Raw genomic sequence first — 26,003 nt, 5'->3', positions numbered from 1 at the left:
AGGTATGAGAAGATCCAGGGGAGCAAGGTCTTTGATTCCAATAAAAGAGAGAATCTGTAGTAGTAGCGAGTGGTTGACTGTGTTAAAGGCAGAGGACACGTCTCTAGAAGGAGGAGTATAAAGAATTGTCTTTTGGTTTTGGTGGTAAGTCGTTAGTAATTTTGGTTTGGGCAGTTTCAGTTTAGTGGTGGGGAAGATTGTAGGTTGTCAGAAGACCTAGTTTGATGAAACATGGTAGGAGAGTCCAATGTGAACATGCTGTTAGAAGAGTTTGTTGGCAAATGGGAATAGTGATATAGGGCGATAGCTGTACGTAGAGGTTTCGTCAAGGAATGGTTTCTTCAGGATAGGTGTTATTGCATGTTTGAAAGCAAAAGGGAAGACACTAGTGATGAGCTAGCATCCTCAGACAATGTGGTATCTGAGCACGCTCGAGTCCTAATTGAGTATTTTCGGTGTGCTTGAGGTGCTGCACATGCATGTCTTGCGGCTGTTGGAGAGCTGCAACACATGCAGGGGTTACCTAATAAACAGGAAATCCCTGCATGTGTTACTGCTGTCGAACAGCCACGAGACATGCAGCCGTGGTGGTTTGAGCATTTTTTTTTTTTTTGAGAAAAATGCTCGATTAGGACACGAGTGTGCTCGGATAACGCCTTATCCGAGCACGATCGCACATCACTAGAAGACACCAGAGGTTACTGATCAGTTGAAAAGATGGGTTAAGGCGGTTGGGGAGGAGATGGGATAGGGTCAAGAGAATAAGTGATGAGATATAATATTGAGAGAACATGAGTAAGCTTTACTTCAGTGATGATGCAAAGGATGGCTATGGGGGAAGGGCATTGGTCTGTTATATGGAGGGGCTGTGGTGGTTGAACAGTAAAAACTTGTCTGATTTTGTTGATCTTATTTTTAGTTCTTATTTTTATATCTATTTTAGTAGTCACAAAATTCTGATATTTGTAAAAAAAAACAAAAGCAAAGACAAAACCATGGCGTCTCCATTTTCTGAATCTTTAACTTTTAATTCCTCTGTCAGTGGAGCTGTGTGGTGACTTTTTATTTACTTGTGGTACGGTTTTTTATTTCTATTTTTTGGGGGGTGAATACATTGTTTTGATTACTTTTTACTATGTATAGCAATATACAGTGATGGCCGAAAGTGTTGGCACCATTGAAATTGTTCCGGAAAATGAACTATTTCTCCCAGAAAATTTCAGATGAGAGGTGTAAGAAGCTTGTTGATGGTTATAAGAATCGATTGATTGCAGTTATTTATTCCAAAGGATGTGCAGTCAAATATTAAGTTGAGGGTGCCAACAATTTTGTCCAGCCCAGTTTTGGTGTTTTGTGTGAAATTTTCTCCAATTTGCCTTTATTTTCTGTTTTGTTTTTTTTTGCTTTTGTGTTGTTCCAATACATACAAAGGAAATAAACAAGTGTATAACAAAACATGTAATTGCAATAATTTTCTGGGAGAAGTGCTTCATTTTCTCGAACAATTTCAAGGGTGCCAACACTTTTAGGCATGACTGTATAGTGCATTTAGTGTCTTCCATGCCCAAATTTTTGGCTTCATAGAAGCACAAAGATGGCAGTGACATGGTTCTACAGAAAGCCACCGGCTTCCATGGTAATCCATCAGCAACATGTTGTCTCGTCACAGTGGCCTGATGAGCGCGCGAAGCTGAGCTGCAACCGGATTGCACAACTTTTATAATTGTTACAGTCGGTGCTCTTAGCGGCTGATGCTGGCTGTATAATACAGTTGAAACCTGCCGTGTATGGCGCAGGCTGCCCTCCTGCTCTATACACCTGCATCCAACAAGGGCTGTACTTGTACAGTGATTGTCAGGATGGGGTTAGTGAAACCACAACTATCATCATTCTCTGACAACCCCAGACTATGGCGAAATGTTGGGATTTGTAATTTCCCAATAGCTGAATAGTTGGAAACTCCTAATGTGTAGTACGGATCTCGGTCGGCGATCAGGTTAGAGGCCGCAGATTTGTAGCATTAGCATATTTTAGGCCTAGTAAAGCATTCAATCAACATACTTGTGTATATATGATTTCTTTTATTCTTTTTATATAGGGGGGCACTATGATTGCAGTGGGACTTGGTGTTGCAGCAGCGGCTTTTGCAGGTACGTTCATTAATTTTTTTTTGTAGTCTAGAAGTGTTTCTCAGTGTTTTTCACAAATTTATGTAAATTGGGGATAGCTCTTGGCTTATTGTCGGGGAACTCTTGGAGCTTTACCATCGGTGTAAATATATTAGGGGCCCTTTATTTCAAGAAGAAGAATATTTAGAATTGAAAGTCCTCTAGTCAATAATGCATTGCACAGAAAAACATATATTACCGATAAGAACTATTCACCCTTAAGACTTTTTTATATACCGTATATGTGTGTGTGTGTATATATATATATATATATATATATATATATATTTTACTGTGTAATGCCAGTAAATCACAGCAGATTCTTTTAAACTCTTTTGTGAAAATGATCAACAAAATGATTATTTTGTTATAGAGATGCAATCTGTAACCCTCGGTGAATATTCACCTTTTAACTCCTGTTAATGTCCATGATTTTGTTCGCTGTCTGAATAAATAGTTTTAAAATACTGACACCCCAGAATCCCGTGTCTGTCTCTTCAATGTTATAATGTTACATGTGAAGTAAAACAGTCGATATTTATGTTTGCACATTTTTCACTTCTTCCCCTTCTTCAATTTGGCAAACTTTTTATATTTTATTTTTGTGTCAACTGCATTGGAGCCTGTTTTTTATTTATTTTTTTTTGTGGGATGAGTTGTAGATTTGACTTAACACCATTCACTTCCCCAGAAAATGTACCGAGAATTGGGAAAAGAAATCAGTGTCCTAAAATGATACAAGAAAAATATTTTGGGGTTGTATTTTTATAGTGTTCAATGTGTAGTAAAAATATTTCACAATGTCAGGATGATTATTGGGATACCAAACCAGTATAGTTTACTGGTTTAAAAAAAAACTTTTTACATTTTTTGTTTTTACAAACTTTTTTTATCGTTTAATTTGCATTTGTTTGTTTGCCCTGCACTTTTTGTTTGCCTTAATATTACAGTATATAGTGACATTAACAATCTCTTTTGAAGTCAAACTCATTGTGAGATGTCATGCAAAGTACCAAGTTGATGGTGACAGCTGCCAGGATTTACCTGTATCCCGCCTTTTTACGTATGCATAATCAAGAGGAGGTGGGAGCAGCGACCGGCCGCACACTTCCTCTTGATTACTAATTCATCCTCAGGCGGGGACAGTGTATAGTGTGAAGAAAGTAGGTCCTGTAGAAGATAAACCAATCCCATACATGTATACCCAATACTGTAGACAAGCTGTCTTGAATATCTATATTACAATGATAATAAAAAGATATCTAGCCCTCTGTAGCTTCAACTGGCACTCAGTCAAATGTGAGTTCACTTATACCATATGGAATAATCCTGCTATAATAGAGTACATTTTTTGTCACAAGGCTTGGTCTAAATTATTGCCCTCCAAGATAGACAAACAAGAATAATCCCCAGTAGAAATCAATATTCTTACAACATCTTACTCATAGCGCGCATCCCTATCTTCTACAGGACCTACATTCTTCACACTATACCTCTGGTTTATGATAGGCTATAAGACTGCTAGATATTTTTCGCATCTGTGGGGACTCCAATCATATGGTCCCAGGGGGTCAATTATCATGGTTTGATAAAGCAGAACAGAGGTTAAAGATCAATATTGAAAGAGTATTTTTTTCTAGTTTATCAAGAAGATTTAGTCCTATCAAGTAGAACAAGACTTAGTATCTAGATCATCAAGAAGAAGAAGTTTTAGTATTGGTTAGATACATATAGTGGAAGAATCCTATACATAATTTTGACATCTGTATCAAAAGAAACTCTAGACACCTCTAACATTTTCTTTCTCACCTACCTAACTAACACCTGTTCACACCCTTGTCACAATAGGGCCATATAGGGTGAGCAGGGTGAGCCGTTGTGGAATGGGGGCGCCACTGCGCAGGTTCTATGGTGCCAACCTCCGCTGGTAGCTAGGGAGATTCAGGCCATTGTAGGGTTAAGGCACCTCCCTATGGTGATCATTTCTATTTTTTTTTTTGTGGGCGGTATGATGTGATATTTATATAAAGAATTTTGTGGTGTTATTAATTATATGCAAATAAAGATTGTTGGTTTTATTATACAGATGTAAGGGGATACTGTGAGATGACTTAGATACTCTCTTACGATATAATTTGTGTAAACTGTGAAATAGCAGGTGTCACAACAACCACACCAGAGTGCCGACTCCGTTGGAGTGGTTTCATGGAGGCAAACATTCAGATCGATAAGGGGTTGTCCTTGTAGTGCACAACAAATCAGAATGAACTATATGGATAAAACTATAAGAATACACCTCTCAATCATTGAATTCAGGTTTTTGACTCGGTCGCATAGTTACAACTGTATAACATCCAGCCCCCTGCCATTCATTCTCCGTTACTAACATTTGAGATCAAACGCTGGTTCAGTGAGAGTTCTGGGAGTCTGCCTTCATGTGAATCTGCTCAGCTTCTCCTGTACCTGGCTGCTGGTAGATCAGAATGCATGCTCAATCCTGACAGATTCTATTAGAAAAAGGGCTATCCAGGCTTGGGGTTCAAGTCTTAAGATTTGTGAATCCTCACAGCACACGCACTATTAAGATTTCTGTTGCATGGAGTGTGCGTTATGTGTAACCGCAAGTACGTGATTTGCATAAATGCAGTCATGTGCCGACTAGATGTGAGTGGCCACTGTCAATTAACTTGTACACATCCAGTCAGAATGTGGCCGGAATTATACAAGTGACCTCCCAGCGCTGGCAACGGAGAACCCTGACTGCGTGTCATAGTAACTGCAGACTTGAACTCAAACCCTGAGCAACTCCTTCAAAGAGTAAACCTTTGATAATGTATTTTCATATTTCATGGCAATTATATTTACAAGCAGATCAGTGGGATCCAGGTCTAGAGACCCGCACCAGTCGCTGGAAAAAACCACCTGGGAGAGGTGTGCGGCTTAAGAGACAGGAGTGCCCAGCTGGCGGGTGCAGAATCGGTCGGAAGCATAGTGTAGTGTTGTGAACTCATTTTCTGGTCTACCAGTTGTGAGTTCTCCTTCCGGGCTCCCTCTGGTGGTAACAGGAGGTAGTGAGGTTGATTTAATTAGTAGAGATCTGCCACCTGATGATGAGGATAGCGATTGGATCTTTGGAATCTCAGACTGGATTTAAGACAGCCGACGCCCTATTCTGGTGCTGGTGATTCCTTCTGGCTTTTCAGGTCTTGGTTTCCAGCTCTGTTCCAGTCATCTCAAGCTAAGTGTTTCTGCTAATGTTCACACTTGATTTTGTTGGTCTATTCAGTTTTTTGTGTGGTCAGCCAGCCCCGGCTGGGGCTGTGCTGAATTTCCACTCTTATCTGTATTTGCCAATTTGCTTTTTGTCCCTTATTAGATTGGCCTCTTTTTTGCTCTGTCTCAGAATATTTCAGAGTGCTGATATAGTGGGAGAAGTCTAGTGACTTCAGGGTTAATTTTGTTATCAGAAGTGTTGGACATTATTTTTGTAGGGTTTTTTGGGCAGATTGCAGACAGTGTCTTTCCTTTCCTGTCCTTTCTAGTTAGTTTGGGCCCCATCGTTTGCTCAGCCTATTTTCCTGCCTGTGTTTGTGTTTTCATCTTGCTTAACCGTCAGTACATGTGTGGGCGCTGTCTATTCCTTTGGGGTCTGCTCTGGGGCAGTTAGTTTTCCCCTTTTCTTGCTTTAGGCTTATTTAGTCCTCCGGCTGTGACGAGGCATCTAGATTCATCGTAGGTACGCTCCACGGCTACTGCTAGTTGTGTGGATAGAATCCGGGGTCTGCAATCTGCATAGTTACCAACCTCTCTGGTTTAGCTTGTTTAGTTTTCCTCCTCAGTGACCCATTCATAACAGTCTAGATTGCTTACGCTTTCTATTGAATTTGTACTGCAGGCTGTTTGTGCACTCACGACGGAGCTGTGTGTTCCTGTCCCTTCACCTCTCCGGGGTGGTTTTTGAGCAATATGTTGGGATCTCTGGACCTGGACCCAAACTATCAGCTTGTAATTATAGATTCAATGAAATATGAACATGCAGTATGAAAGTTTAGTTACGCTAATAAAATTGTCACAATTGAACTTACAGTCTGATCCCATGTTAGCGTGGTATAAAGCAGGAGAGGTTGAACACATTCATGTTTCGGTTTGTGGAAAGCTCCAGTATTGGATTATAGTTTATTCCCTGACTTCCCTCCTCATTCCGAGCTTAGGAGTCCAGTGGGCGGTCCTGCTCTGTAATTGAAAGTCTTCTGTGCGTGTATGCACACTAGGGTAGTCCTTAAAGGGATTTTGGGGGTTTTCTGTATAATTTGTGTGTGTTCCTAGGATGCAGAATGCTGACAGTTTGTAATATACTCCCTGTCAGCATTCTGCATGGTGTCCTAGATATCACGCTTAATCTGGTGAGCAGCTCTCTCCTGATTCCGCAGGAGCTGCTCACTCCCCAACTAGTTTTCCTTTCTGGCAGAGACTGGTTGTAACCGCCCCCAATCTCCTGCTCCAGCCTCCCTGTGCAGCACACAGTGCCGGACAGCAGGGGAATGACTGTATAATATGCTGTGTGCATCCATCCTTCCCTCATCCATACACACACACCTCTATAGAATGAGGTTCTGCAGCAGCTGAGGGGTATTATGACGTATGTATGTAGACATATACACACACACATCACTATAGTCTCTTCGCCTCACAGAACTCATATGTCGGGTGATGTGGGGACATGTGAGGCTCTATCACCACTGTGGATGTGCTGTGGGGACATGTGAGGCTCTATCACCACTGTGGATGTGCTGTGGTGGGGACATGTGATGCGCTATCTCTATTGCTGTTGTGCTGTGGGGACATGTGAGGCTCTATCACCACTGTGGATGTGCTGTGGAGACATGTGAGGCTCTATCATCACTGTGGATGTGGTGTGGAGACATGTGATGCGCTATATCTATTGTGGATGTGCTGTGGGGACATGTGAGGCTCTATCACCACTGTGGATGTGCTGTGGGGACATGTGAGGCTCTATCACCACTGTGGATGTGGTGTGGAGACATGTGATGCGCTATCTCTATTGTGGATGTGCTGTGGGGATATGTGAGGCTCTATCACCACTGTGGATGTGTTGTGGGGACATGTGAGGCTCTATCACCACTGTGGATGTGATGTGGAGACATGTATAGCTCTATCACCACTGTGGATGTGCTGTGTGGACATGTGAGGCTCTATCACCACTGTGGATTTGGTGTGGAGACATGTGATGCGCTATCTCTATTGTGGATGTACTGTGGGGATATGTGAGGCTCTTTCACCACTGTGGATGTGATGTGGAGACATGTGAGGCTCTATCACCACTGTGGATGTGCTGTGGGGACATGTGACGCTCTATCACCACTGTGGATGTGATTTGATGCTCTGGCACCACCGTGGATGTGATGTGGAGACATGTATAGCTCTATCACCACTGTGGATGTGGGGTGGGCACATGTGAGGCTCTATCACCACTGTGGATGTGGGGTGGGCACATGTGAGGCTCTATCACCACTGTGGATGTGGGGTGGGCACATGTGAGGCTCTATCACCACTGTGGATGTGGGGTGGGCACATGTGAGGCTCTATCACCACTGTGGATGTGGGGTGGGCACATGTGAGGCTCTATCACCACTGTGGATGTGGGGTGGGCACATATGAGGCTCTATCACCACTGTGAATGTGGGGTGCAGTGATTGTGCTGCTTTCCACAGATGAGGACACAGGACACTGCTCTGTTATTTCCATTACTGGAGTGATGACAGAGATCAGATTACTGACAGCCAATGAGAGTGCAGAGGGCGGGGCTGTACACTGAGGCTGGGTGGTGCCAGCTCTGGCCATGAGGTTAGATGATAAACCACAGGGAGCTGTCAAGTTTGGTAGAGCCGCAGGTAAACAAAGTGGGTGCAGGGGATGAAGTGACACTAAGGAGGAACGAAAGATAGAAACAAAAAAACAAAATTTATAAGGGTGTTGTGTATTAGAATTCAGTACAGATTAGCTGAAAAAAATGTGGATTTCGGGGTCGGACAATCTCTTTAATGCAAGCAAAAAATTGTATTTTAATTTTTTTGGTGGGGCACCCTCTTAAATAATTCATTCATTATTCAACTGTCAGTCACTGACTGGGGATGAGAATGGATACCAGTGAACACTTTACAAGCTGAATCTTGTTCCATAAACTATATGTATATTAATCTGCTCTAGAATACCCTGACCAGAGATTACAAAGCATTTCCATACTGACAGACCCCTTTAACATTATTTGGCTGCAGGGTGGATTTGATTTAAATCTAACTGATTTAAATCACGATTTAAATCACTAGTCAGTAAGGCTTGATTTAAATCAGTGATTTAAATCAAAGTTTCTACCTAAACTAGTTCTTGCTACTTTAACATGCAAGTAGATGAAGATTTTTAGAATCACTTTTTATATTACTTTTTTCTCCCCAGTTTAATGGGTTAATCATTCATATTTGGACACCACTGTTCTGTTGTACTTAGGAAGGAGAAAAATAATCCTGACCTTAATAACAATTTAAATAGATTTATTCAACTGAAACAATAACAACATTACAGCATAAGTTATTTGCTTAAACAAACATCCATGTTTGCTAGCTAATTTGGCTAAACAAAATATATATATATTTTAAGAAACTTAGACTGTCAGCCCAGCCGACACATGAAAAACTTAAATACTACTGTCCCTGCTGTCCTCTGTAGCTCACTTGTCGTCATCTTCATCATCATCTTCTACTTTGTTCCTATTCATAATCTGGAAAAGAAAAACAAGCTTTCCTGCTTTATTGGGTCCCAACCGATTTCTCAATTTAGAATGAATGAGTCCAAAGGAAGAGAATATTCTTTCAACGCCTGCAGAAGAAGCTACTGCTGTTAAAAGTGAAATCATTACTTGAACAGTCTCTAAATCCAAGCGCTTAAGTGACTTCCACCAGTTTACTGGTGTGACCTTCCTTAAAATATCTTCAGCAAACATATATTTCTTGAATGGTTCCCCCTTAGCTCTGAAGTTTATTATAGTTGGCATTAAAGATGGATGATTGCTGGATACCCATGTCATAGCTAACTCCTCTTCCTCAGCACTTAGGTTTTGACCCTGATATTGGATATTGACAATATTTGCCAAAAAATGAGCTGGAGTCAGTGCTTGTCCCATTCGTTTGTTTACTGCTTGTAATTTAATTCTGTCCATGTGTAGTTCTGTTTTTAAGTGTTCACTCAGTTCCTTCCAAATTTCAACAGCATCCGCAATAAAACAGCTATTTTTCTGTATTTTGTTTAAAGCTTGAGAGATGGGTTTCAGGAAGCTCAGCATGCCCAATGTTGAGGATTTTGGCCGTGACAGTGCCATCTATTTTATCTCAATTTTCTTCACAAAGTGTCATCAGAATAGGCCAGTTTTTGATATACTGCTCAAAACAGTCCACCACAGAGTTCCATCTAACATCTTGTGGGAGCGTTAGCTTGGTACCACCCATCCTTTCCAGAGCTGCTGCAGCAAAATGATTATTACGGAAGTATTTAGCAATTTCAACAACATTAGCCTTTATTTCTGGAACACTTAAGTCTTTGGCTAAGAGGTGCAGCAAATGAGCATTGCAACCATATGTTATTAGCAGCTTTGTATTCCCTCCCTGCTCTTCTAAATCTCTTCTCATCTTGGATACGTTTGCAGCATTGTCAGTGACCAAACTGCGTACTAGACATTTGAATTTTTGTTCACATGTCGTTATAGCTTTTACTGCCACTTCTTGTAAGTATTCTGCTGTGTGTGCATTTCCTGACGTATCAGTTGTTTGTGCAAGGAAGACTTTAGCTTCTTCTGTTGTTATACAAGCACATACAATAGGATCATTGTGGACATTACTCCACCCATCAATACTTAGGTTAACAATTTTACCCTCCAGAGCTGTTGCACATTGCTCCATTTCTCTGTCATACACTTGATCCAGCAGTTTCCCTGCAACATCAGCTCTGCTGGGTGGACTGTATCCTGGTCTCCGTGACTGAACCATATTAATGAAATGTGGGTTCTCAGTCAGACGGAAAGAAGAGTTCGTTGCATAAATAAACTGGGCAATTTTTTCATCAATCAACTCTTTTTCTAATCTGCTAGTTCTTATCACAAACCTATCTATGGTGGTTCCAGGAGGTAAAGGTTTTTTCTTCCTTTTGGGTGATGGTGATATGTGGCTGTGGGTGTCTGATGATGCTGCTGCTGCTGCTGCTGCTGCTAATGAAGCACTATCCTGGATGGATAACTCTGAAACTGTAGAACAGGATGATGGTGATCTTGGAGGTGGATAGTTTCCAGAATCCATGAATTCCCCTAAACAAAAAAAGTCAATGCTGTTATTTTATTGTTTATACAATTTCTGCTTATTGTACACAACACATCACTGCCCCTGCCCCAAAAGGAATATTTGTTTTTCTTCATAACTGTACCAAATGACAGTAACATGCAGTAATAATAAGAAATATAATTTTTCTCACACATGACAGTTCAGCCTTTAGAAATAGGATTCAATAAAAATGTTTACCAACCTGAAGATCCTGCCTGTTCAGAAGTGTTTCTTTGGTCATCTTCATCACCGCACTTCTCATGATGTTGCCTCATTCGCGCCACCAGGCCTTGCATCTCTTTGTTGCATCGTTTGCATTTTGCACGCATGCCTGCCTTACCGATAGGCGAAGGAGCTTCATTAAAATATTCCCAAACTGGGTCTCTTTTACGGCCTGCTGCCATTATAAGGAAAGAATGTAATAAACCTCAGATCGTACACACAAACAGATCCAGACTTGTCTGTCTGTGGCTATGCTGCAGTATTGTGCTCAAAGTTTCACTTTCATTTTCTTGTCTGCTTGCCCTTCCTCCTCCTCACACTTAGATTCACATTCTTCTTGTGTTGTGCAGATCTATTCCACTCCAAACAATCAGAAACATATTGTCTATCTTCTTGGACTTGGCACTGAAGGGGTTGATTCTGTATTCATAGGTTTGTAGAACAATAGTATTAAGGTCTTTTTCTCAACTCTGTTCATGTTGTAACATTTTTGCCGTGAAGAAGAGGCTGGGACCTCTGCGGAGTCAAATTCAGTTTTGAGAACTGCGTAAGTAAAGCGAGCGTCTGTGATAATATAGGAGAGAAACTGCCCACTAATCCTACAGAAACCTCTGGAAGAGCATGGCATTGTGAATGTTACACATATACAGCCTTTATTCTACTGAGTTAAACAACTCAGCTTTATCTCATGATGGAAGAACCTTTGGATGGTAAAATATTTTCCTCAAAAAGCAGTTTATTGAAAAAAATTTGATTTAAATCAAAAAAATCCGATTTAAATCAAAAAAATCCGATTTTTTTTAAAAACATTGATTTTTATCCACCCTGTTTGGCTGTAATTGCAGACACGGCTGTGGGGGGGAGGCTCCTGCTCCAGCCAGTTGTCTTACTGCCACACTGGATTGTATGTAAAGCTGGAGTCACACATAGCGACTTGCCAGCGATACCGACACCGATATCAAGGTGTCAGGATCGCTGGTAAGTCGCTATGTGATCGCTGGTGAGCTGTCACACAGACAGCTTCACCAGCGATCAGCACAGCGATGCCGAGCGCCCGGCATCGCTTACCATCCCTGTAAAATATAGAATTAAAATAAAAAATATTGTTATTCTCACCTTCCGACGTCCCGCGCAGCCATCCCGCGCCTCTCCACGCTCTGGTCCCAGTAATCTTTTGCGAGAATGACCACGAGACGTCACGGTCTCGCGGGAGCACGAAGTCTCGCAGTCATTCGTGCAAAGGATCACTGGGACCAGAGCGTGGAGAGAGGCGGGAATGCTGCGCGGGACGTCGGAAGGTGAGAATAACAATATTTTTTATTTTAATTCTATTTTTTACAGCTGATCGCTGGTCTCCCGCCTGTCACACGCAGCGATGCGTGCTGGCCAGCGGGAGCCCAGCGACCAAAAAAATGTCCAGAGGTTTCTTACAGCGATCAGCAATACCGGCAGGGGGGCCGATCGCTGATCGCTGTCACACAGCGATCTCGCTGGTGAGATCGCTGTTACGTCACAAAAGTTGTGACTCGGCAGCGATATCGCTAGCGAGATTGCTATGTGTGACTCCAGCTTAAGAGGAGATATGACTGAACTCCTGGAACATGTATAGAAGTTTTAGCTATGTAGCTTTTGTAATTACGCTATGAGATAATAACGATATGAAAGGTAATCTGTCAGTTTGTAGCATTTCTGCTTTAGTAAATATTTGTATTTTCCACTTAAGAAAAAAATTGCGGACAAGCCCAATTGTATGGGAGAAAATGCTTAGGGATATATATATATATATATATATATATATATATATATATATATATATATATATATATATATAATATATATAGCTGAAGAGCCTGGTGTTGCCTGGGCATAGTAACCAACTGTGGTTATAACAAATTATAATGATTATATCGCAAATAAAAACCGTGCATCTAATCCTATCCTGTGTGATACTGACTGCTGAGCCGTGTATCTAATCCTATTCTGTGTGATGCTGTCTGCTGAGCCGTGCATCTAATACTATTCTGTGTGATACTGACTGCTGAGCTGCGTATCTAATACTATCCTGTGTGATACTGACTGCTGAGACCTGTATCTAATCCTATCCTGTGTGATACTGACTGCTGAGCCCTGTATCTAATCCTATCCTGTGTGATACTGACTGCTGAGCCATGTATCTAATACTATTCTGTGTGATACTGACTGCTGAGCTATGTATCTAATCCTATCCTGTGTGATACTGTGTGCTGAGCTGTGTATCTATTCCTATCCTGTGTGATACTGACTGCTGAGCTGTGTATCTAATTCTATCCTAAGTGATACTGAGCTCCCCCTGCAGTCTGTGTCAGAGGGTGGTCTGTGTTGGCACGGTAATAAATTGTGTTATTTCCAGCTTTACAGAAGGACGATAACACCATAGAAATGATAAGAATAATAGGCCTCAGTTACCACAACTGTCTACAAGGAAAACTGTAGCTGATAGCAACCAATCACAGCTCATTTTTCATCTTTTAAACAGCTCTGGGACAGCGTGGCGAGTTTTGAGTGGCGACTTTTGTGTTTCGACTTTTATGTGGCGAGGTTGGTGTATGTGTGTTGAAATGTGTGCTGAGGGTGGTATATGTGTTGAAGCACGTGATAGTGTGTGTTGCATTTTGTGTGTGTGTTCATATCCCCATGTGTGGTGAGTATCCCATGTCAGGGCCCCACCTTAGCAACTGTACGGTATATACTCTTTGGCGCCATTGCTCTCATTCTTTAAGTCCCCCTTGTTCACATCTGGCAGCTGTCAATTAGCCTCCAACACTTTTCCTTTCACTTTTTCCCCATTATGTAGATAGGAGCAAAATTGTTTGGTGAATTGGAACGCGCGGGGTTGAAATTTTGCCTCACAATATAGCCTATGATGCTCTCGGGGTCCAGACGTGTGACTGTGCCAAATTTTGTGGCTGTAGCTGCGACGGTGCGGATGCCAATCCCGGACATACATGCATACACACCCACACTGAGCTTTATATATATATATATATATATATATATATATATATATATATATATATATATATATATATATATATATATCATTTTATTTGATGACGCCTGCAGCACTATAAGCATAAATGCAGGTGTAGGCGTTATAATATGTACAGTGGGTATTTATGGAAGGTATTCACACCCCTTTAAATTTTTCACGCTTTGTTTCATTGCAGCCATTTGGTAAATTCAAACAAGTTCATTTTTTTTCTCATTAATGTACACTCTACACCCCATCTTGACTGAAAAAGAAAAGAAATGTAGAAATTCTTGCAAATTTGAAATATCACATGGTCATAAATATTCAGACCCTTTGCTCAGACACTCATATTTAAGTCACATGCTGTCCATTTCCTTGTGATCCTCCTTGAGATGGTTCTACTCCTTCATTGGAGTCCAGCTGTGTTTAATTAAACTGATAGGACTTGATTTGGAAAGGCACACACCTGTCTATATAAGACCTCACAGCTCACAGTGCATGTCAGACCACATGAGAATCATGAGGTCAAAGGAACGGGCCAGGTTGCTCAGAGACAGAATTGGGGCAAGGCACAGATCTGGCCAAGGTTACAAGAATTTCTGCAGTACTCAAGGTTCCTAAGAGCACAGTGGCCTCCAAAGTCCTTAAATGGCAGAAGTTTGGGACCACCAGAAGTCTTCCTAGACCTGGCCGTCTAGCCAAACTGAGCAATCGTGGGAGAAGAGCCTTGGTGAGAGAGGTAAAGAAGAACCCCAAGATAACTGTGGCTGAGCTCCACAGATGCAGTAGGGAGATGGAAGAAAGTTCCACAAAGTCAACTATTACTGTAGCACTCCACCAGTCGGGCCTTTATGGCAGAGTGGCCCAACAGAAGCCTCTCCTCAGTGCAAGACATATGAAAGCTTGCATAGAGTTTGCTGAAAAACACATGAAGGACTCCCAGACTATGAGAAATCAGATTCTCTGGTCTGATAAGATGAAGATAGAACTTTTTGATGATAATTCTAAGCGGTATGTGTGGAGAAAACCAGGCACTGCTCATCACCTGACCAATACAATCCCAACAGTGAAACGTGGTGGCAGCATCATGCTATGGGGGTGTTTTTTTTCAGCTGCAGGGACAGGACGACTGGTTGCAATTGAAGGAATCATGAAAGCGGCCAAGTACAGAGATATCCTGGATGAAAACCTCTTCCAGAGTGCTCTGGACCTCAGATTTGGTCGAAGGTTCACCTTCCAACAATACAGTGAACCTAAGCACACAGCTAAAATAACAAAGGAGTGGCTTGAGAACGACTCTGTGACCATTCTTGACTGGCCCAGCCAGAGCCCTGACCTAAACCCAATTGAGCATCTCTGGAGAGGCCTGAAAATGGCTGTCCACCAACATTCACCATCCAACCTGACGGAACTGGAGAGGATCTGCAAGGAAGAATGGCAGTGGATCCCCAAATCCAGGTGTGAAAAACTTGTTGCATCATTCCCAAGAGACTCATAGCTGTACTAGCTCAAAAGGGTGCTTCTACTCAATACTGAGCAAAGGATCTGAAAACTTATGACCATGTGACATTTCAGTTTTTCTTTTTTAATAAATTTGCAAAAATTTTTACATTTTTCTTTTTTTCAGTCAAGATGGGGTGCAGAGTGTACACTAATGAGAAAAACGTGAACTTTTTTGAATTTACCAAATGGCTGCAATGAAACAGAGTGAAAAATGTAAAGGGGTCTGAATATTTTCCTTTCCGTTCCCACTGTATCTCTAAAGTGGCAACTAATCCATATAAAGCTAGTGTTGACTTCATATTTCTTAATTTGTTTTTCTCTATCTTCTCCCATTAATATATATATACATATATTCCTGCAAGCCTCAATGAAAAGACCCCGAGTGAATGTGCGCGAGAGTGAAATTGCCTGTTGGAAGACTGCAAATGGCTTGAATGTAGTTAGCAGCATTGCATGCACTGAACAGACAAAATAGCTGATCTATCACATGTATTCAGATTTTAACTATAGGCCTTAAATTATTTTCAGTAAGCAAATTGCTGCAGAGAGTCTGTAAATTGTGTGACTTTTTATAGGTCGCTTCGCTTTCCAGCTGTGGAAACCTTTGGGTCAAGTTATCATGGAAAACGCCAAAAAAATCTCCACTCCAGTAAGTGTGAATTGACTTATTTTGTTAGTAAGGCTTGGCTGTTTGATTGCTCAGTGTAATTCTCCGCTTCAGCTTCTGGTCACGTCCAGGAGTGTGATATTTCTATATTGCTGTGATTTCTGCAATATGACTTGTTTTCTGTTTCTGCAGAGCCTTTCTTATTACTACAAGGGAGGATTTGAGCAGAAAATGAGTAGGCGAGAAGCAAGCCTTATTTTAGGTGTTAGGTGGGTGCTCTGGATTTTATTTATTATTATTATTATTATTATTATTATTATTATTATTATATAATACACATCTAAAAGGAAATTATTGCCAAAAATTCATTAGATACACAGAATTGCCAAAGGGAAAAAAAATAGGGTAGCTGTGGTGTTGCGATCTGTAAAGATCTGGGACGGAGCACATGGCCTGGACTTTTGACTAGGTAGCTTAGATATCCAAGCGAGCATCACTGAACTTTATCAGCGTCACCGTAATGCCGAAATAGTTGGATCAAGTGTTGATTCTGATTCTCTCTGATCTGCATATAACCAATTTGTTCCAGCACTTCTGTTCTAACATTTTCATGCCTTTATTGAAATATTGGTGGAAATCCAGGATCCACGACCATTATTATAACGTCATTAAAAGACATATTTTATGTTTTTCGAGTCATTCATACACTTAATCTTAGACAAATGTTTTTGTCTGACTAAAGGGCTAGTTCACACGTTGCATTTTCTCTGCTTAAAACCTCAAAGTTTTACTTCAGCAAAGTGAATGATATTTCTGAGGCTGTGTGCACACGATGCAGATTTGCAGCGGATCCGCAGCGGATTTTACCGCACAGAAACGCTGCATATCCGCATTGTGATGTACAGTAGCCTTAAAATCAATGAAAAAAAAAAAACGCTGTGCAGACGCTGCAGATTTTTCCGCGCGGTTTTCTTGCGGTACAAAATCCACAGCATGTTACTTGTTTTGTGCGGTTTTCCACCTCCCCTGTCCTGTCTCCAAATCCGCAGGGGGGAGTCCGCAGTGAAAAACCGCAAGGAAACCGCAGGAAAAATGGAAGAAATCCGCAGGAAAAATGCAGGTCATTTGACCTGCGGATTTCTTCCATTCTGCGCGGAAAAATCCTCAGGGCCAAAAAGTACGTGTGCACTCAGCCTAAAGTCTCTTGCGCTTGTTGCTTATTTTTTCTTTGCAGATTCAAATCTGCAGCATGGCAGTTCTTTCAGTATTCTTAGTGTTTTTCATCCATTCTAATGAAAAGGGGATAAAAGGTATAAAAAAAAAAAAAAAAGTAGTTACAGACTTGTATCTTACGCACAGTTTTTCCTGCCAAGAGAGAGACACTTTTCAAGCATAAATATCTTATGCAAATACCTAAATAGGTGGTCTGAAATACAACATAATTTTCATCCTGATTCCCAGTCTATTTAGTTCAGTAATCCATACTATTTTCTAATATAATTGAATTAACAATTCTCTACCGTTCCCGCACTACGCTATCTAACTGATTCTTTTTTTTTTTTTTTATTACAACTTCCTTTTGATAATACTTCATTTGAGAAACCCAGTGCATGCTCAAACGAAGTGTTATCAGGGGGCAAAGGTTGTGGGCACTGCTACAGCTCTTGCCCCTTCCCTGAAGTGAAGCGTCATCAGCAACACTCGTTTCAGAGGCTGGGCTAGTCCCTGCTCAATGCACCAAGACAGTGCACTCTCGCCGGCTCACATCAGTAGTAATGAGCCGGCACCAGAGCACATTATAGGTGTTTGTTGTAAGACTACCAGGCATGCAAAGACCATCCCCGCCCACTCAGGTATTCATCTTACAACACACACTAACATGGTGCACTGGTGCCAGCTCGATACAACAGATCTCAGCCGGCGAGAGTGCACTGTCTTTGTGCCCAGCCCCTGAATCATCATCCATCACTGATAATGCTTTGTTTCAGGGAGGTGGCAGCATCTGTGACAGTGACCTCAGCCTCTACCCCCAGATGACATTTCGTTTGAGTATCCCAGCATGCACTGGAATTCTCAAACTAAAGCTTCATCCTAAAGAAAGTAGAAAAAAAAGCAGTGTAGTGAGAGAACGGTAGGAAATTTTTAATTTGATTATATTAGAAATAGATTAGATTATGCCACTAGATAAGTTGTATTTTGGATCACTCCATTAATGTGTGCACATACCCTTAGAGTCTGACTTGAAGCACATCCGAGAAAATACGTCAGATCGATTTACAGGCAATCACAACTCTGGGTGACTCATCGCACTTGCAGGACTATAATGTTTTATGGGGAAAGCCTGTTCTCCTCCTTCTATTCCTTCCTGCTTCTTCTTTTCCTTCATGACCCTTCCTCCCTCTCCACCCCTCAGCACTTGCAGTCACACTGCTTCCCACTGTGGCTGTAGGGGAGGATAGGGAGTCTATGTTCACACATTGCGTTTTTGCTGCATTTTTCTCGGCAGCCAAAATGTGATCTCTTCGCAGTAAACAAAGCTGCAACTTAAATGCGGGTGTTTTATTTGTATTTCTGCTGCATTTTTCAGAATCCCAAATTTCAGATTTTCCTCCACCTCACAAGCAAGGAGCAAAGCAAAGTGTTATCAGACCAGCAATGCAACACATATGTGAAAACATAAAACATCTTTGCTAAAAAGAGCAACTTGATCAAATTATTTAGAGGAATTTTTTTTATGTTCATTAGGTAAGGCATTGTTTACTTTTAACTCAATTAAATTAATTATATATCACTAATTCAATTGAATTATGCTTGCAGTGGGGAGAAACAAGAGGTTCGCTTTAAAAAAATAGTTCAGTACCTGGCCCCTCGCATTCGTCCTTAGTAACATAGTAACATAGTTTTGAAGGCTGAAGGAAGACCTTATGTCAATCTAGTTCAGCCTATTTTTAGTGCAGCTGTTCTGCATTGTTGATCCTGGGGAAGGCAAAAAACCCACAGAGTAGAAGCCAATTTTCTCCATAGGGAAAAAAATTCCTTCCCGTAAGCTGGGTCAACCATCTGCCTATATTATTCTGTTGTTCGTAACCTTCTATACTGTTACTCAAAAGAAAAGCATCCATTCCTTTCTTAAATTCATTCAGTGAGTTGGCCATCACCACTTCCTCAGGAAGAGAATTCCAGAGCCTCACTGCTCTTACTGTGAAGAACCCTCTTCTATGCTGGTGCAGAAATTGTCTTTCCTCCAAACGAAGAGAATGCCCCCTTGTTCTTGTCACAGTCCTTGGTACAAACAGTTCATTGGAGAGATCTCGGTATTGCCCTCTGATATACTTGTACATATATATTAGGTCTCCCCTAAGTCTTCTCTTTTCTAGAGTAAATAGACCTAATTTTGATAACCTTTCTGGGTATTGTAGTGAACCAACTCCATTTATCATTTTAGTAGCCCGCCTTTGAACCCTTTCAAGTTCAGTAATGTCTTTCTTGAGCACCGGCGTCCAAAATTGCACACAATACTCCAAGTGTGGTCTGACGAGTGATTTGTACAGAGGGAGAATTATGTTTTCATCTCGTGTCCCCAGACCTCTTCTAATGCATCCCATGACCCTATTTGCTTTGGTGGCAGCTGCCTGACACTGAGCACTCCAATTTAGCTTCTTATTGACTAAGATGCCTAGTCTTTTTCCATGTCTGATTTCCCCAGCAGTTTCCCATTTAGTAAGTAATTGTAGCATCTGTTTCTCCTTCCCATGTGCATAACCTTACACTTATCTGTGTTAAACCTCTTTTGCCATTTTTCAGCCCAATTCTCCAATTTACTCAAATCTGTCTGTAGTTGCAAACTGTCCTCCTTTGTGTTAACTACCTTACATAGTTTTGTATCATCTGCAAATACTGATATTTTACTGTGTAAGCCATCCACTAGATCATTAATAAATATATTAAATAGTAGGGGGCCCAATACAGAACCCTGTGGTACCCCACTAGTAACCCTGGCCCAATCTGAGTATGCACCATTAATAACCACTCTTTGTTTTCTATCACTAAGCCAGCTACCTACCAATCTACACACATTTTCCTCTAGCCCAAGCTTTCTCATCTTACTTACAAATCTTTTATGTGGGCCAATGTCAAATGCTTTAGAGAAGTCGAGATAAATTACATCCAATGATTCTCCTTGGTCCATTTGAGAGCTTACATCCTCATAGAAGCTGATCAGGTTAGTTTGACAGGAGCGATCATTCATAAATCCATGTTGCTATGGAGTTAAACATTTATTAACATTGAGATATTCCATAATGGTATCCCTTAGAAACCCTCCAAAAATTTTACCCACAACAGATGTTAAGCTTACCGGCCTATAGTTTCCAGGTTCCCTTTTACACCCCTTTTTGAATATTGGTACCACATTTGCTTGCCGCCAATCCAAAAGGAGCAGACCCTGTTTCTATAGAGTCTTTAAATATAAGGAATAGAGGCCTGTCTATCACATTACTTAGCTCCCTTAATACCCGAGGGTGAATGCCATCAGGGCCTGGTGATTTGTCAATTTTAATCTTACTAAGGCGGTTCTGCACTTCTTCCTGGGTTAGGCTGGTAATACTTAATGGGGAGTTTACATTATCACTCTGCATTTCCCCTGGCAAATCCTTTTCCTGTGTGAACACTGTTGAGAAAAAAGTATTTAAAACATTTGCTTTTCCCACATCGCTCTCTATGATTTCACCCTCATTGCTCTTTAAAAGGCCGACACCATCAATTTTAATAATTTTACTGTTTATATAATTAAAGAATAGTTTGGGGTTTGTTTTACTTTCCTTAGCAAAGAGTCTCTCAGTTTCCACTTTTGCTAAATGTATTTGTTTTTTTTACACATTTTATTTTTTTCTCTATAACTTTTTAATGCTTCTTCATTGCCTTCTTGTTTTAGCTTCCTAAATGCCTTGTTCTTGTTATTTATTGCCCTTTTTACATCCTTATTTAGCCACATTGGTGTTCTCCTGTTCCTAGCCCTTTTATTTCTGTATGGTATGGCTAGCTCGCAGTGGGTGTGTAAAACTGATTTTATTTCCCATTTATTTTCTGTGCTCCTATTTTTGAGGACATTGTCCCAATCAATTCGGCGAAGGTCCTCTCTAAGCTGATCAAACTTTGCTTTCCTGAAATTCAGCGTTTTCGTAACCCCCTTCCAGGGCACCTTACTGGAGGACAAGTGGAATTGTATTATATTGTGGTCACTGTTCCCTAGGTGCCCATCGACTCGTACTTCTGTTATTCTATGTGGCCTGTTGCTTAAAATTAAGTCCAGAAGGGCTGTCCCTCTAGTTGGGCCCTACACAAGTTGTGACAGATAATTATCCTTGGTCACTGACAGAAATTGGTTTCCTTTCTGAGATACGCAGGTTTCAGTTTCCCAGTCTATGTCGGGGCAGTTGAAGTCCCCCATAATAATCACCTCATTGTGATTTCCTGCTGTGTCTATTTGTTTCAATAATACATTTTCAGTGGTTTCTGTTATATTTGGTGGCTGATAACAGTAGAGAGGCGTGGTGCTCTGACATTCAGAAGATTGGATGGTGCGTCTTCTATTAGTGTCCGCACAGTGTCCTGTTGGGGCAGCTTTCTACTGCAGAGCAGCCGCAGGGCTTTTTTTGTTTTCTTTGGCCAGCATCTAAATCCCCCCCTGCAGTCCGCACCCCCATACCGGCTCCTCCAGCTCTATAGTTACCCCCCTGCTTGCAAGTCAACAACTGGGAATCTGTTGTGATAGCGTGTTCATCACCAACACCGTACTTTGGGCTATATCATCAATGTGTAGTGACGTTGTACGTTTTCTCCGAAATCCCTAAAATAAGCCATTATGTGTTCAATTAAGTGATTATAACATTTAGATTCTGCATGATTACGGTAACTTTGTCAAACAGTGAAATGCCCCTATGAGTCGGTGGATAAGCCTGCAATTTGTCCTTCCTGCTCCAAGATATGTATATATCCCTTTTCCTTCATCTGCACGGAATTACAGTAAACTAATCGGTAGAAGAACAATTACTGTGTCAGGTAATTAGTACAGCGCGGTCACGTTTCTTAATAGATTCATAGTGAAATTGCTTGCGCAGTACTAGATGTTGTCCACTAGATGGCAAAAGTCCTGCTCCATTTGCACTTCAGGGCTGTAAAATGTAATTCACACTCAGTAGTTGATGCAGTTTATTGTAAAACTTTACTTTTACAGTCCATCTGCTGGCAAATCCAAGATCCGGATGGCACATCGGAAAATCATGATTTTAAATCATCCAGATAAAGGTAAAATAACTTTTTTTTTTTAGCATTAAATCAGTTTTGCAAAGTTGTCTCTTTAATATAGAGAATATGGTATTAAAATGAATCCGAACCAGATAATATATCTGCCCGAGTGCCTCTCCTCTGTATCCGCTGTACCTTACTGTTGCCATTAATGGGTGATGCACTTTTTCATATTAGAGTTTTCTGACAAGATGAGTTTTGAGACTTGTCGTAAGACTCTTGGATGATTTTGTAACAGTCATGGATTTCAGGAGACTATGACTGTTCTCCAGTGAGTGAACAGTAGAGATCCCCCTCTGATTAACATGACAAGGCTCTGTTGTAGGAAAACGTGTCGCCAGATTTTACAATACCACAGTATAAAATCGATCTATGATCCAATGTACAATCATTTTGAAACTTCAGGAAAACTTTTAAAAGTCTGATATACCCAATCTGATATAGATTTTTGAAATTAGTACACCAGCCTCATCAGGCCTAAGATCTATTTAATATTGTATATGGTTTGTGTTGTGAGATTTGTGACATATACTCTTTTAAAGGGAATCTGTCAATAGGAGCAACCCTCCAACGTTTTCTATATGGGCATGTAGGTCATAGGAAGCTGAATAAAATGATACCTTGATATCTGTGACTTGATATTTTACTCCAGAGAAAGCCACATTTTTCTTAATATGTAAATGAGCTGTTAAGATCTGTTAGCATGGGTGGTCTGGAGCAGGATCCCCGGGAGTGGACCCTCTGGACCGTGGCACCGAGGGGCCACGGGCGAGCTGCCAGGTGGAACTGACCCCTATACAGGGACCGTTAGGAGCAGGCCCAGGGGTTCAAGTACCACGGTAGCCGGTACCGAGAGGGGCGGCTCAGGATGGACCGGAGTAAGACTGTGAGACTGGAGTAAAGAATGACAGAACAAGACTGGAACCAGGAGAACGGAAAGAAGTGAGACAGAAGACTGGAACGAGAAGGAATGACAGGAGTAGGAACACTGGAGACAGGACTGGAGTAGGACGGCAGGAACGCTGAAGGCAGGACTGGAGTAGGACGGCAGGAACACTGGAGACAGGACTGGAGCAGGACGGCAGGAACGCGGAAGGCAGGACTGGAGTAGGACGGCAGGAACGCTGAAGGCAGGACTGAAGTAGGTCGGCAGGAACACTGGAGACAGGACTGGAGCAGTACGACAGGAATACAGGAGGCAGAACTGCGGACAAGAACAAGGAACACGGGTAGCAGGAGTGAGAGGCTGCTGCGGGGAGCAGCCGAGAACGGAACTGCAGGAGCAGAGAGCACACGATGAAGCGAGGCCAGAGTGCTAGGAAACACAACTATCAGGCGCCTCCCTCAGGGGGAAGCGGCCTGATATGGCCCCGTCTGGTCAGCCATTGGTCCAAAGGTGCTTCCGGGTCAGGGCACAGCCGGAGCATAAGAAACAGGAAGGAGGCGCGGCCTATGGCGCATGCGCATAGCATGCTGGGAGGGCATCGGTCGTGAGCCCGTCTCAGATGACCGCCGCGGCCGTCGGGTGGAGAGAGGCTGCGGCGTGGGAGCGGAGGCCGACTGCGGCGTGGGAGCGGAGGCCGGGTGAGTATGGCGGAGCGGTGTAACAAGATTTATGGGCCAGACATAGATCTCCAGGAGATCTGCCACCATAGATTATCTAATATATAAAGCTCAAAGTGTGTGCTAATGTATGTGTGTATATCCGGGTTAGGCATCCGCACCGTCGCAGCTACAGCCACAAAATTTGGCACAGTCACACGTCTGGACCCCAAGAGCGTCCTAAGCTATGTTGTGAGGCGAAATTTTAACCCCGCACGTTCCAATTCACCAAACAATTTTGCCCCTATCTACATCCTGGGGAAAGTGTACGCGTCAAGCCCCGCCCCTCATTATGATGTCATAATGCGCCTATCTACATACTGGGGAAACTGTGCGTACCAAGCCCCGCCCCTCATTATGATGTCACAAAGGTTGCCATGGCGACACTGATGTCATCAAGCCCCACCGCTCATTATGATGTCATAATGGTTGACTATGGGATGGAGGATGTGTGATGGGTATATGGGCACTGGACTATGGGATGGAGGATATGTATGACGGGTATATGAGCACGGGACTATGGGATGGAGGATATGTATGACTGGTATATGGGCACGGGACTATGGGATGGAGGATATGTATGACGGGTATATGAGCACGGGACTATGGGATGGAGGATATGTATGACTGGTATATGGGCACGGGACTATGGGATGGAGGATATGTATGACGGGTATATGGGCACGGGACTATGGGATGGAGGATATGTATGACGGGTATATGGGCACGGAACTATGGGATGGCGGATATGTATGATGGGTATATGGGCACGGGACTATGGGATGGAGGATGTGTGATGGGTATATGGGCACTGGACTATGGGATGGAGGATATGTATGATGGGTTTATGGGCACTTGACTATGGGATGTGGATATGTATGATGGGTATATGGGCACGGGACTATGGGATGGAGGATATGTATGATGGGTATATGGGCACTTGACTATGGGATGGTGGATATGTATGATGGGTATATGGGCACGGGACTATGGGATGGAGGATGTGTGATGGGTATATGGGCACTGGACTATGGGATGGAGGCTATGTATGACGGGTATATGGGCACGGGACTATGGGATGGAGGATGTGTGATGGGCATATGGGCACTGGACTATGGGATGGTGGATATGTATGATGGGTATATGGGCACGGGACTATGGGATGGAGGATGTGTGATGGGTATATGGGCACTGGACTATGGGATGGAGGATATGTATTACGGGTATATGGGCACGGGACTATGAGATGGCGGATGGGTATATGGGCATTGGACTATGAGATGAAGAATGTGTGATGGGTATATGGGCACTCGACTATGGGATGGCGAATATGTATGATGGGTATATGGGCATGGGACTATGGGATGGAGGATGTGTGATGGGTATATGGGCACTCGACTATGGGATGGCGAATATGTATAATGGGTATATGGGCATGGGACTATGGGATGGAGGATGTGTGATGGGTATATGGGCACGGGCCTATGGGATGGAGGATATGTATGATGGGTATATGGGCACGGGCCTATGGGATGGTGGATATGTATGATGGGTATATGGGCACGGGACTATGGGATGGAGGATTATTATTATTTATTGTTATAGCGCCATTTATTCCATGGCTCTTTACATGTAAGGAGGGGTATACATAATAAAAACAAGTACAATAATGTTAAACAATACAAGTCATAACTGGTACAGGAGGAGAGAGGACCCTGCCCGCGAAGGCTCACAATCTACAAGGGATGGGTGAGAATACAGTAGGCGAGGGTAGAGCTGCGGTTTGGTCGATCGGTGGTTACTGCAGGTTATAGGCTTGTCGGAAGAAGTGGGTTTTCAGGCTCTTTTTGAAGGTTTCGATGGTAGGTGAGAGTCTGATATGTTGTGGTAGAGAGTTCCAGAGTAGGGGTGATGCGTGAGAGAAATTTTGTATGCGATTGTGGGAAGAGGAGATAAGAGGGGAGTAGAGAAGGAGATCTTGTGAGGATCGGAGGTTGCGTGCAGGAAAGTACCGGGGGACGAGGTCACAGATGTATGGAGGAGACAGGTTGTGGATGGCTTTGTATGTCATGGTTAGGGTTTTGTACTGGAGTCTCTGGGCAATGGGGAGCCAGTGAAGGGATTGACAGAGGGGAGAAGCTGGGGAATAGCGGAGGGACAGATGGATTAGTCGGGCAGCAGAGTTTAGAATAGATTGGAGG

The 26,003-nt window shown here is 42.3% G+C and overlaps 1 protein-coding gene across 1 annotated transcript in view; it reads left to right on the top strand.

Annotated features, from left to right (window-relative positions):
* Positions 1-26,003, top strand: part of DNAJC15 (DnaJ heat shock protein family (Hsp40) member C15) — a 53,925-nt gene that overhangs the window by 19,522 nt on the left and 8,400 nt on the right. The window contains exons 2-5 of the mRNA XM_073580305.1: positions 2,099-2,150; positions 15,863-15,936; positions 16,087-16,163; positions 22,130-22,200. Of these exons, the coding sequence (XP_073436406.1) occupies positions 2,099-2,150; positions 15,863-15,936; positions 16,087-16,163; positions 22,130-22,200 (274 nt within the window). The remainder of the gene's footprint in view (positions 1-2,098; positions 2,151-15,862; positions 15,937-16,086; positions 16,164-22,129; positions 22,201-26,003) is intronic.

This window comes from Dendrobates tinctorius, unplaced genomic scaffold, assembly GCF_039654945.1.
Source record: "Dendrobates tinctorius isolate UK_male_01 unplaced genomic scaffold, ASM3965494v1 ptg000064l, whole genome shotgun sequence".
Classification (NCBI taxonomy): Eukaryota; Metazoa; Chordata; class Amphibia; order Anura; family Dendrobatidae; genus Dendrobates; species Dendrobates tinctorius.
The sequence above is the reverse complement of the archived record's forward strand: the minus strand, read 5'-3'. Positions and strand labels throughout refer to the sequence as shown.